The sequence below is a fragment of the Microtus ochrogaster genome, chromosome 17 (genome assembly GCF_000317375.1).
Source record: "Microtus ochrogaster isolate Prairie Vole_2 chromosome 17, MicOch1.0, whole genome shotgun sequence".
Classification (NCBI taxonomy): Eukaryota; Metazoa; Chordata; class Mammalia; order Rodentia; family Cricetidae; genus Microtus; species Microtus ochrogaster.
This window is the reverse complement of record NC_022019.1, coordinates 3,557,989-3,571,721: the sequence shown is the minus strand read 5'-3', so window position 1 is coordinate 3,571,721 and position 13,733 is coordinate 3,557,989. Positions and strand designations below refer to the sequence as shown.

General features: G+C 42.7%; 1 protein-coding gene across 2 annotated transcripts in view; it reads right to left on the bottom strand.

Annotated features, from left to right (window-relative positions):
* Nucleotides 1–739: 739 nt before the first annotated feature.
* Nucleotides 740–13,733, bottom strand: part of Fermt2 (fermitin family member 2) — an 82,660-nt gene continuing 69,666 nt past the window's right edge. For both annotated transcript variants that reach the window (XM_005355380.2, XM_005355382.2), the window contains 8 exons: nucleotides 9,788–9,922; nucleotides 9,048–9,097; nucleotides 8,028–8,152; nucleotides 7,073–7,179; nucleotides 6,726–6,947; nucleotides 3,950–4,074; nucleotides 3,602–3,743; nucleotides 740–1,968 (listed from right to left, as the gene is read on the bottom strand). In XM_005355380.2, coding sequence (XP_005355437.1) covers nucleotides 1,795–1,968; nucleotides 3,602–3,743; nucleotides 3,950–4,074; nucleotides 6,726–6,947; nucleotides 7,073–7,179; nucleotides 8,028–8,152; nucleotides 9,048–9,097; nucleotides 9,788–9,922 — 1,080 coding nt within the window. In that variant the 3' untranslated portion in view covers nucleotides 740–1,794. The remainder of the gene's footprint in view (nucleotides 1,969–3,601; nucleotides 3,744–3,949; nucleotides 4,075–6,725; nucleotides 6,948–7,072; nucleotides 7,180–8,027; nucleotides 8,153–9,047; nucleotides 9,098–9,787; nucleotides 9,923–13,733) is intronic.

The following is a 13,733-nucleotide window of genomic DNA, read 5'->3' as shown; positions in this document are numbered from 1 at the left end:
AGAGAAGGCAAAGTGCACACGTGGCCCCAAGGCAACTTAGGGGCTATTTATGGGAGAAAAGGTAGAAAGGCTGACATGGATTCAGATGGGTGAGGGTAGTGCAGGGCTGGGGGTAAGATGGTGAGGGGTAAAATGTCTAGGCAGCAGTTCTCAACCTGTGGGCTGCAACCCCTTTGGGGGTCGAATGATCCTTTCACAGATATTTACATTACAATTCATAACAGTAACAAAATTGCAGTTATAAAGTAGCAATGAAAATAATTTTACGGTTGGAGGTCCCACAACATGAGGAACTGTATTAAAGTGTCACAGGGGCTGGAGAGATGGCTCAGTGGTTAAGAGCACCTGGCTGCTCTTCCAGGGGACCAGGGTTCAATTCCCAGCACCCACATGCCAGCTCAGAACTGTCCAGTTCCAGGGGATCTGACACCTTCACTCCAATGCACATAAAATAAAGCTAAATAAAATTAAAAATAAAATACAATAAAGTGTCTCAGTGTTAGGCGGGCTGAGAACAGAGTAACAGTGTAGGCTTTGCTTCGTGTGCATAAGGAAAAAAGCACCAGGATTAGAGTCAAGGGAAGGAACACAATTCAAAGTTTGAAGTCTAACTGAACAACGAAGCACGCACCTTAGAGAAAAAAGCTCTTCACCCAGGACACGGCCTAGCACCAGCAGCCGTTCTAACCACGCAAGACGTAGGTAGCGTTGAGAGATCAGAAGTACAAAAAGCAATGTTAAATAAAAGGTTTTGCTTTTATTTAAAATAAATTGCATTTATACAGTCTTTAAATCATGGATTATCGGAAAATACTGGTAGGTCCACCCCTCCCTGGCACCCTCTGGGCTTGTGAGCTAGGAGTTTTCTAGCTAGCACCAATGCAGACTGTAACAGCGCAGCGACCGGAACAGAGCCAGTGCAGGCGGTAGAGTTAAGGACATCACGGCAAGTCATGACCATCATGAAGGCATTCTTAATTTAGCAGATACTGAAACTGCATATTCATTATATAATTTAAGAGCATTTAATTAATGCGAGGATGCTACATTTAAGCCATTTCCTAGATGTGAATAGTTTTTAAAAAAACTGTACAATTTTATAAAATTTGTGTTTGTACATTAGTTACACAAAATGCATACTTCATAGAACTTTCTTCATATCGGAACACAAAGGTCGCATACTTTAGCAGACAGTGAATATGCTGGTGAATACTAAGAATGTTGTAATACAGTCTGGTGCAAAGTAAATACGAAACAATGTACAACATGCTTCTTCAAGAACAGATCAATAGCGCTTCCTTCAAGGTCAACAATGTCACTGAACACCAAGCATCTACTGCAGACCCGATTTTATATTAGGAGAGGGACTAACCAGCTACCAGAAGTAGGGTATTTGAAAAGAGGGCATCAAATTAGACATACATTAAACACATGCATTATACATGATAAATAGACTTCATATAGGTTACACCCTGGGTAATCTGGTAGTAGATGGCTTGTTTCTTGGTTTGGCTAGTGTCTATCAGCAACAGCTGGTTCCCGATTCACCCCCTGCTTCAGACATCAGTGTGTGGCCCTAGGGAACGTCTGCATTCCACAGTCCACATACTGCATCATGGTAGCAGGTTAATAACCATGCTTGTTAGTGAACATATTAACCGGTCAGATAAGGCAAAGAGTTTTCATGATAAAATGATAAATTTCAGGCTTACTTTATTAAGCAGCATATAAGAAACAATAGCTTTAAAGTTAAATATTGTTATGGCTGTGCAGTTTCTTTACACAGTTTCCTGTTCACACCCAACCACTGGTGAGTTTGTAGAACATCTCCTCATCTAAGCTCTCATTCTGGTCTTTGGCCCTAGTTGAGAGAAATATGTAACCACCAATGAACTCATGGACCACCTTGCAGTCTACTTCAGTACAGATGAAGGACAACCGGACTTCATCTGCAAACTCCACGGTGACCTGGGATAGAGACAAAAGAACCGTCAGCATCCCCAGCGGCTTCTGTAAGAAAGCACTGTCAGTCCCCAGACAGCAATGTCTGTGTGTCCAAACAATACGAACAGTGTATCATCCCTTCCCCCATTCCTTTAGTTTGCAAGTTCTCAAGGGGTTTAAGGCATTAAGTTTCCAAGCAGTCTCTGGTAATGCAATTAATAAGAATGTCTCTCTTCAGGTCCTGGGAGAAAATCTACTTCCTGTGTTTTATTTAACATTTGCTTCAGAATTTAACCTTTAGATATTATGATCAAATATTTCACAAAGACGGGTTTTCCTGATAGCAACTGATACAACAGATCCAATTGCCAAGCCAAACAGCCTACCAATAAGACTTTTTTTGTTTATTTGTTTGTTTGTTTCTTTTTTTCCCCTGAGACAGGGCTTCTCTGTGTAGCCTTGCCTATCCTGGAACTCACTTTGTAGAGCAGAGATCCTCGAGATCCCTCCTGCCACTGCCTCCCGAGTGCTGGGATTAAAGGTGTGCACCACCACCACCGGGCACAGTAAAACTGTTTTATATGATGTCTATGTAACAAAGAAAATGGGCCCCATTGTGGCTATACAGTGCTACAGGCAGTGGGCACTAGAGTGCAAACAACTCTTTCAAAGCTGAGCCAGCCACTAAGTGAGCACTCGGACAATGACCACACCTGAGGCTTCCAGATGGGAGTGAAGTCCAGGCCACCTGCCTGCTTTAGAAGCTGTGAGGGGGCTGCGAGAGGGACAGAAATGTAAACATCCAGGCCTGGCCAGAGGCCTGGAACAGACTCTGACTGCTGCTATGGAAAGGGGCTTAGCTATTACAGAGAGAACATTATGAAATAGGTAAGTTTTAAGTGAGAAATGAGTGACAACCATGGTCTATACTTTAATCCTAAAGATTATTTTTTTTTCTTTTTTTTGGATGCTAGGCAAGCACTCTCCCAGTACCCAAGCTATCCCTAGGCTGGCGCTCTCTCTTTCTCTCTTCCCAGTACCTGAACTACCCTAGGCTCTCTCCCTTCCTTCCTTCCTTCCTTCCTTCCTTCCTTCCTTCCTTCCTTCCTTCCTTCCTTCCTTCCTTCCTTCTCTCTCTCCCTCTCTCCTTTCACGTCTGGAGTTGTAGATGGTCGTGAACCTCCATGTGGGTGCTGGGAATTGAACCCAGGTCCTTCAGAAGAACAGCAAAGTGCTCTTAGCTGCTGAGGCACCTCCCCATCCTATTCATTTGTAAGCAAATACAGACTACCCTGCAGGGCCTCATTTGGATGAGGCTGCCTTGGAAGTCTGGCTACCTACCCAACGGTGGCCTTTCAAAGTTTGTTTGAAGGTTCTAGCATGGGAGCCCAGCTACTCTATACCCTTGGCAGAGAGGGCTGTCTTCTCCCACCAAGTATGAGAAGTGAAGGGGACACCAGAACTCACCAGCCAGACAAGCCAAACCAGCCCTAGCAGTTAATGGGAGTATCAAATATCACAGTCAAATGGCCTCACAGAACCCGGGGCTCAGAATTTATAAGGCTCCCCCTCTTTGTTTTTTTTAAGTGCTGTGGAACAAATCCAGACCCACTGAACTACACACCCCTCAGCCATCCTCACACTTCTGCCAGCTCACCATTTTGATCTCCCAGTTGACATTCCACTGCTTCATGTTGCTGAACCGCCATGTTTTGATGGCATCTCCTGTGCTGGCATCCATCCGAATCAATCTGTTGTATGCAATTCCAATAAGTTCTTCTCTCTTGCCACCTTGAAATCTGTAATATTAAAGAAAACCCCCTCAGAATACAGGTAAGGACAGAATCACAACTGTGAGTTGTTAAGGGAAGACCTATGTTTTAATACCATGTTTTAAGTTTTGCTGTAGAAGGTTACTATGTCTAAGTAGCTTTGCCTTCAGTGTTTAAGATCTAAGTACATGAAGTAGACAAACAACAGCTGCAGACCACAGCAGCACACTGACCTCGCGATGAAGTGTGTGATGCCGAACTCAGGCAGAGACTGCCAAGCTTGAATGAATCTCATCTTGGCTTCAATCAGACTCATCTGGGCTACATTCTGATGGGCCTCCAAGATTCTTGCTGTTATCTAAACATGATTAAGTATTAAATAATTAGATATTATATCTTTTGTGATAGAAACAAGATAAAACATTTAATTATGTGCCCCATAAAATTGAATTAAAATTAAAAATTATCTAAAGTTTTTTTGGGGATTTCAATAAAGTAACATTGTTAATTTCAGTTTTTATGTGTCACACAAGAAGCATTTAGGATTCTCGTGTATGCCTGCCAGGACTGAGAGGTTCAAAGTGAACAGACGCTGGCGAGCGATGACAAGATAACACGTTCAGATCTATATTCAGATGATGGTTGGCATTTAGCAACAAAATGCAACAGGGCTCCAGTCCAGAGACCTGAACATGAAGAAATAGTGGGTATCATCCATGTCCTATGGCAAGCAAACAGAATTGAAATAGTTCACAGACACTCACTTTAGGATATTCCCCCTTGGCGGGGTAAGGGGCCAGGGTAGGATGGCTATGAGTTCGGCTTTACAATGTTTAATTTCTCTCTCTTTGTAAATATCTCCGATTACCAACTTACCAAATCTCTTATATAGCCTGGCTGTAGATGGCAATGCGAAGAAAGAAAAAGGGAGCAGAAAGAAAAAAGAAAAAAAGAAAAGAAGAGGTGATCAGGAAACAGCAATGAAGCAAAGCAAAGGCCATGGAACCTGCAACCCAAAATTCTAGCAGAAAACCATGCAGAAAAAGACCACTCAGGTGAAACACAGTCAAGGCAGGAATGAGAATGGAAACCAGGAAGCAGCGATTACTGTGCATTCAGAACACAGAAGTGCACACTGCAGACAGTCACTCAGTTAAAGGTGGAAGCTCACAGAAGAAGGGGCAAAGCCCTTTCTCCCCTCATGTGCTGTTCTTATAGTGAGGGCAAAGCTAATTATTTTAGTGGCAAAATAAAAACGAATAATCCAAAGCCACGCCAGCTTCCTCAGCTTTAGGCAGAGGACACGAGGCATGCACAGCTTCTCAGAAGGACGCTAAGGCTGCACATGAGGTCAGCGCCACATTGTTCCTTTATTTGCACAAAAAGGCAGCAGCAGGCCCTCAATTACCATCTGCTTTTTGCATCCTTTTTCCTGGAAGGAGAAACACAAGTTTGCCAAACAGGGCCCTGGCAGCTGTGGCCACACATGTATTGTTTTCAGTTTGGTATGACAGGACAATTCTTTATTTACAGTTAAAAACTCATACTCAAAATAACCCTGGAGAAGCTCAGCTAAAACATGCATAATCTGGGGGAGATGCAGATTAAGTGTCAGAGGCTATGCTGATCTGTGCCTCAGCAGCATCCCCTCAGCCAGACATTTGATCTCGTGCCTGTGAGCACTGGTAGGGGTCAGAGCAGCCACGCGAAGGCCTGAACTTGAGGGGACAAGATCTGGGCCTACTTAGAGAAGGAGGGGTTGGAAAGGTCTGTGTATTTTACTCAGACCAAAGTCCCGGAAAGGTCCTTAACCATAAGCCACACGCCGCCTTATTGACACTGACAAAACAGAGGATTTTAGGTCACTTTTTTGTCCACAACACAAAAGCAGAAACTATCATCTGTGAACAACAGACACTGAAATAATAAAACCACTAAGGTTTGAAATCATTCGAAGGTAAATGAGTTCATCTGTAGAAACTAGTCTCTTGGCACACAGCTCTCTGGTGAGTAAGGGAAAGCCAGCACTTCCTCCCTTTCCATGAGGCTCCCCTAGGCGGCACTTCTGCCATCCCTCACCGCTCACTCTCACAGCCTTAACTGCACACACAGACCATTCCTGATTAAAGTTCTCACCGGTTCTGTGGAAAGCAAAACTCTTTCAGATTCATTTAATAAAGTAACGTTTAAATTTAAGGAAGGTAATGTTCTATTTAATTTGAACTTTAATGTTTTAAAATGATCCCTTAAAGACAAAAACAAAACTCGATTAAAAATGATTTATTTATTTTAGAGGTCTTCTCTCTCCCCCATCCACTCTGAAGCCTTTCCTTTTAAGGCCTGCTGTTCAGTGTAGAGAATCCTGGGGGCTCTCAAGTCAAATTCCCCTGCAAAGGACCTCGAGTAATGAATGCACCAACATGCCATTCTCCTGGACAGCAAGCCTTTTACGGCATTAATCTCCAGGACAGGAATTCCAGAGAGAGTGGACAAGAGAGTGTTCTATTAGGGTTAGGACAGTGATGGAGATATAACATATTTCTCACACCTTTAACCCCAGCATTCGGGAGGCAGAGGCAGGCAGATCTTTGCTACACAAAGAAACCCTGTCTCAAAACACTCTCCTGCCCAACCCCCCCCCCCCAAATGGTTAATCTACCTCAGCAAACACAAGTATTAAAGATACTTTGGACAAGTGCTGAGTGTGCTTTTTTGGTTACGTCTCGGCAGGGACCCAAAGAATCCGGCCTCTAAGAGCATTTCAATTCTTGAGGGTCCTTTGAGAGTGCTCTCCTTGGACTGTGTAGAACAGACAGCTGCTGATAGGGCTTCCCAGTATCTATCCTATTAACGTCATAGAAGATTAACAACATTTTAAACAGACCCTCACCTCCTCCATTTCCTGTTTTATATGCTACCAAAGCTGGTAACTTTCATTTAGGAGGAGAACCAGTATTTAAAGCATGAGCACAATATTACAAAACTAGCTAATTAAGTAGAATGGAATACCTGTTTGTTCTTATACTTTTTTAGGTAGCGAGGGGACACCAGGCACTCGGGATTGATGTCAGTTGTGATCTGCTCTGGAATTAGCTGGGGATCTGGGTTAAGATGCTGCATCTTCAGGAAGGAGAGGATGTTCTGAACCTCTAAATTATAGGAACTGTCCGCCATGGTCTTGCCTTTGGAAGCTAATCTGCAGGCTGCCATCCAGTGTGCATACTGCTTCTCCTGTGGAAACAAAGAGAGGGATGAAGCCACACAGTGCTCGGAACCTAGGTGTAGAATGTAGGGACAGCTGGCCAACCAACTCACATGAGAGCCAGAAAAAAAGTGACTTTAACTGGAAAACTTACATTATCACAACGAAGCCAAATTTCATTCATGCCCTCTGCAACCGGAATTAGGAGTTTTATGTTAAATTTTTGGCCTGAAATGTTTACATCTGGGGTAACTTCACATCCTGCAATAATAAATTAAATTATAAAAGTGCATAAAGGAAATCCTGAGCCAATAAAATAGTCTCATTTTGTGAGATCTTAACACGGTGAATTCTGCCACAACACTTTAAGAACACTCTACCACTGAATGTCACTCCTGGTCTCCAGATGGAGAGGCCCCCAACACAGTGAATGAGGCTCTTGCTCTAGCCATAAGCCTGAATGAGTATCAGTGCTAGGTAGGGCTGGAGGAGGCGTGGCTGAGCAGTTCCGGATGCATAAGGACAGGAGTTCACTTCCTAACTTACAACTGTCTCTCATTACAGCTCCAGGGGGTTTGATGCCCTCTTCTAGACTACTCAGGCACCTGTACATACAACACGCACACTTAAAAATGAGATACTCTTTAAAAAATATTAAATAAAAAAGTAGAGCTAATAGCTGAGCCCTTGCTGAAGCATGGCCCAGGCTGCAGGCGCTCAATGAGGAGGCCCATGCCTCAAGTTCCAGCTCCCACTGCTCAGCTTTCAATCTGACAAGGCAAAAGGAAACTCAGGCTGGCTGTTAGGAGTCTGGCAGGAACATCCTGGACTTGCTCAGGAGCTGGGGGAGAACAAAGTGAAGACAGAAGAACAGGAATGGAAGAGGAAAACAGGCTAAAAGCTCCGCCTGTGATCAGGGGTGAAGAGCAAGCAAGATGCCAGCGAGGAGGATGAGACAAGGCTGCAGAGGAGGGAACCCTAACAACATCAACGACCTTCATGTTTTCTGATCTTAAAGATCAGAACAAATACCCACATGCAACTGAACACACAAACTGGAGAACCAAGAACACGGCAAAGCCTCCACAGGTCACACGAGGCCCCCTTACCTCTGAGATTCATCTGATGAGCAGGTGTACCACTGGACTCTTCTCGGCTCTTATAGCAGGAGATGGAAGTGTCTTTGAACGTGCACCAGTACTGCTTGTACCCTTTTAAAGTCAGCTTTTTAGGCCTAGATAGCAAACAGAATTGAGACAATAACCACTTTGACATGACTTCATCAGGGCTGTTTTAGCAGTTAAATTTCTCAGTGCTGAAAAACACAAAGCCAGTTTTATAGGGCTGACATCATCTGCCTTTGGCCAGCTTTCCCTGGTGTGCCCCTTCTCAGTATACTCCAGAAGATCGCAAACACCGAGAGGGTAGAGAGCCCCAGCCCGCACTTCACCCTTCAAGTTGTCCATCTGGAAAAACCCTGCAGATGCATCATGGCTGTGAAAATCTCTGCATATGTGTACTCAACATGACTGCAGTCAAAGGGTCAGTCATGACACAGACATGCCACTCCAAGGCAAACACAGAAGGTGGCACAGTGAAAGTACGGAAAAGGGAAAAGGTAGATATAGAGAAGCTCTGAAATTGTCCTTTTCTCAGAAGTGCTCTATTCTGTGAGCTACAGTATTTCCAGCCTCACGAAGCACAGCTGTCTCCCACCTACCCTACTGCCCAGCTCTCAGTTTGGAAGATTAAAACTTTACTGGGACCTTACAAGAGAGGGTCCAGCGGCACATGAACACAGGGCAATGGAGTCTGGAGCTTGAGCAAGGACGTAACACTGCGTTCCCAGGACACCATGTGCCACTTTTAATGCAGACCACTGACGTCAGCCACTATTACCAACTATGATACAATCAGCCCCATGACTTTAAGATCAAATAAAGCAATGATTTTTGAGGTTTTAGTTTAGTGAACATGATTTTAACTTTAAGTGTATATCTAACTGGTAAATCTTACAGATTTATTTTATAAATAATTGACACTGAATTACTGTAAACTTAAATGAGAACCTGATTATAAGACTGATAGTTCTTGTTGATACTTGAAATCTACCCCACTTTTGTACTTACTTGAAAACTTTAATATAGTCAGCAAGTTCTGGAATTGAAGTAATGTCACCCTAGGTAAAGGATTAAAATAATATTTTTCTTAATCTTTTAAATTTAGTTTGGTATCTGATTTTTAAAACTGCTTATTTAATATTCAAAATACAGTCGTTAAAGATAGAAATGATATGATCATATTAGATGGTCTTATTACAAAAGCATTTTCAAATATTACACAAAGCTAATAAAAACTTGAACAACATGACATTTGTACAATTCCCAAGAATGTATTGTTACATCTAAATATAGCTGAAATGGTTTACAGCAATATATGGAAATATTATAAATCATAATGGCACCAAGAAAAATGTTTCTTCATTGATAACTCCTTCCTCAGTTTTAAAAATAAGGAACATTTAGGTTATCATGATGCTCATTTCTCTTCTTTCTGTTGTGTATCAAGTAAGCCGACTTACCACGGCTTGATGATGCTTCCCCAAAACAAGTACTTAAGAGAGGGCTTCAGAATGGGAAGCCCTAGAGGTCAGAGGCACTATTTGCTGAGAAAAGGTTTTCTGGGTGGAGAGTGAGGCCCTGGCATTGATCCTTCCACCACAAAAAAAACTTCTCTGAAAATCTATGACAAACTTCTGGAAAGAACTGAACACTTTTCTCCACCTTCCAGATGCCACAGCTGGCCACAGAAAACCCACAAAAAGGTAAGCCTCAAATAAAGTCAAACATTAGCTAAAGAACCACCTCACCAGAATTGTTGATGTTTTCCCGCCTTCCAAAGTGATCTCCAGATCAGAAAGGGCAGCATCAACTTCATCCACGTCTTTGTCACTGTTGTTCAGATGGTTTTCTGACGTCATGATTGACAGCTTATTGATATGATACTGAAACCACAACAGCATGTTGTTGAAATGACTGTTCAGTTGCAGAACTTTGAGATGAAATTACTACCTGGCTCTATACTGGATGCTTTTTTATCTGATTTGCAAAGATAAAGTGTCAGGGGAGGATGCTGGAGAGATGATGGCTCAGTAGGTAAAAGCACTAGCTGCTTACAGTGAATCCGGGTTTGATTTCTAGCAGCCACATGGCAGCTCACAACCTTCTATAACTGCAGGTCCAGTGAATCCAGCGCCCTCTTCTGGTCTCCACAGATACTGCACAAACATGTGCACAGACAAAACTGCAGATAAAACACCTCAACACTTAAAATGTCCTGAAACTAGAAGGGTAAAAAGCCATGGCACCGGGATCAGTGTGACAGACCTGATCAGAAAAACTTATCCAAAATGAGTGCAGTCTCTGTGTACATACAAACGGATCGTTTCTGCCTCCCTTCGCATGACGGGAAGCATTTACAAAGCTGAGTTTTGGTTGTTTTCTTGGGGGTGGCTGGCTTTCAGTGCATTCTGTCCTGTGCCTTGAACAGATGCACATCCCAGGAAGCCTCAGACCATGCATGAAGCTCCTGTAGAGACAAACTCACTGGCTTGTCTCACATCATTGAGAAAATGAGCCCTCGCTGGCCTACAGTCCTAATCACCAGGAGCAAAGTATCACCATTCTAACTCCAGGGAAAAGTGAACACCAGCTCCACTTTTTCCAGTTCTGTCTTCAATACTCCAGTCTCGGCCATTGAAGAATAAGAAACCGATCATATGTCTGAACAGAGAGTGTGTAAGTACAACCAGACGGCCCTTCTATCTAGTGAGGAAACAGTCTTAGGCATAGAATCTTCTTTTTTTTTTTTTTAAAGATTTATTTATACAGTATTGTCAGTATTCTGTTTGCATGTGTGCCTGCAGGCCAGAAGAGGGCACCAGATCTCCTTACAGATGGTTGTGAGCCACCATGTGGTTGCTGGGAATTGAACTCAGGACCTTTGGAAGAGCAGGCAGTGCTCCACTGAGCCATTTCTCCAGCCCCGGCACAGAATCTTCTAAAATATAAAATAGCTGTTTTTAGGGCTGGAGAGATGGCTCAGAGGTTAAGAGCACTGGCTGCTCTTCCAGGTACTGAGTTCAATTCCCAGCAACCACATGGTGGCTCACAGCCATCTGTAATGAGATCTGGTGCCCTTTTCTGGCGTCCAGGCAAATATGCAGGTAGAACACTATACATAAAAAATAAAGATTTATTTTAAAAATAGCTGTTTTAAAATACACTTGGTGACTCAGAATATTAAAAATCTATTAAGTTTTGCTATCAAGCCTGAGAGATTTTATGAGAGATCAACAGCATCTGGTGTAATTCTCATCAGCTGCTACTCAAGGCAGAAGCAGCTCTGAACTTCTGAAGTATCCATTTACTTGATGTGGGGAATACTCAATTGATGGACCCAAGGCCAACTACCAGTCCTGTATTCTAAGACTCAGTAGCAAATAGTTATACCTTCCAACTGGGCAAACAGATCTTTGTGGTGACAGAACTTGTGATAACCAATGAGAACAAGGGAAGCAGAGACTGTTGGGTGTATGAACTTGTGATAACTAATGAGAACAAGGGAAGCAGAGACTATAGGGTGTATGGCTCCAAGCTTTGTTCACGCCTACAGGAAGCCTGTCCCTTTGGGAATAGAAACAGAGGAGTGGATGGGGAGGCGGTAGAAGAGAATCAGGGAGTGGGAGAGAATGGGAAGAGAGGAGGGAGGGAAACTGTGGTTGGCATGTAAAATAAATTGAAAAACTGTTAATAAAATAAAATAAATAAATAAAAGAAAAAATGATTATGTGAAGAGCTGGTTAAAATGTAGACTCCCCCTTTCCTCCCACTACCCCACCCCAGAGATCCTGACTCAGCAACTCTGTGGCTCAGCCTGAAATCCACATTTTTTAAAGCACTTTGGTTGATCTTGAGAAAAGAGGCCCTGTTATTATCTTAATAATTTTGCAACTTTATTTTTTATCTAGTTTATACTAAATTATTTTCTTTCTTCTTGCTATAACCTAATTTACAGAGATCTGGGTGCCCCAAAGACAGAGCAGTTCAATGTGTGGGTTGCAGGTTCCACCATACTTTGTTTTCAATGGTAGAAGCATGAGTTCTATTCAGTGTGGTCACACTGGAAAGGACAAGAGTCCGTCATCCATCCATCCATCCATCCATCCATCCATCCATCCATCATCCACCCACCCACCTACCCATCATCCATCCATCCATCCACGCACCCATCCATCATTCATCTTTCCACTAAAATGGTCCAAGAGAGCTATGTTTTGAGGCCCTTCAATTACCGTGAATAGAATCTAAGTTTTGCTGGGAGACAGCCCAGTGGTACAAAGCTTGCTTAGCATGTGCAAGACTACGAGCTCATTTCCTAGCACAATACCTAAACAACAACAAAATGATATACTGTTATAAAATTTAAACCTATGGTTTTTCACAGATGTATTTTACAGGTCTTATTCTTGCTTTTGGCAAAATTTCCACCAGAAAACAATGAGTCTGTACTCAAAGTGTTAAAGGTATATTTGAAGAGTCACTCAGGTAAGAGCTTCCCAGTGAACTATGCCAGATTTAATTCAGGAAATTCTCCAGACAGCTGAAGACCCTGAGAACTGTAAGATTTTTTTTTTTTTAAAGACAGGCTTTCTCTGTAGTTTCGGAGCTTGTCCTAGAACTAGTTCTTGTAGACAAGGCTGGCCTTGAACTCACCTGCCTCACCTCCCAAGTGCTGGTATTAAAGGTGTACACCACCACTGTCCAGCAAACTTAAAGTTTTTTTTAAATTGATTTTTATTGAGTTCTACATTTTTCTCTGCTCCCCTCCCCTTCAACCCCCTTCCAAGGTCCCCATGCTCCCAATTTACTCAGGAGATCTTGTCTTTTATCTACTTTTCTAACTCTAGGATTCTAAACCAGCTGCTTAGTCAACTCTCTGGACCAGCTGATGAATTCGCCCACCGGCCAGCAACCTTCCAACGGTGACCCTGGGTTACAGCTGAACTTTCTCGTGTGTTGGTGCATTTGGAAGTTTGGCAGCATTTTTGTATTTTGAGAAAAGTGAATCCTTTGAGATTCTTCACTGAGGACCAGCTTTGCTTCTCCCACTTCTATTTAAAGACTATTAATTGCACTGGGACCTTAGGGAAGACTAGAGTCCCATCAAAACCCAAGAATACTTGCCAAAGCCCCACTCAGACATACTGAAATCTGAAAGAGAATCAAGCTGCTGACAATGGACCTCAGTGCTTCTAAGAATGCTGGTTTGTCGAAAGCCATACTGGAGGGTGGATCAGTAATGGGAGTGGGGTAATTAATTTAATAAGTACCACTATAATTCTGAAGCATGTGTTATCCAAGGCTCACATTTGGAGAAATACTGGCTTAAAGAAACATTAGCTTTCTACTTAATAATTAATATTGTAAAAACACTTATGTTTATCCTACTCTACTGCCAGCTTGCAATGTGCCTTATCATCAACTTAATAGTATTAGTATTTTATTTCCAAGAGGAAACTGACTTAACTTCAGGTTACTATAGGCTAGAAGCGAAATGACCATTTTTTTCCCACAAGATAAAGGAAAGCTACCAAAAGTACCACTGATTCTTTTTTCTTCTTTATTTTTCTTTTTTTGTTTTCTTCAAGACAGGGTTTCACTGTATAGTTTTGGAGCCTGTCCTGGAACTTGCTCTGTAGACCAGGCTGGCCTCGAACTCACAGAGATCCGCCTGCCTCTGCCTCCTGAGTACTG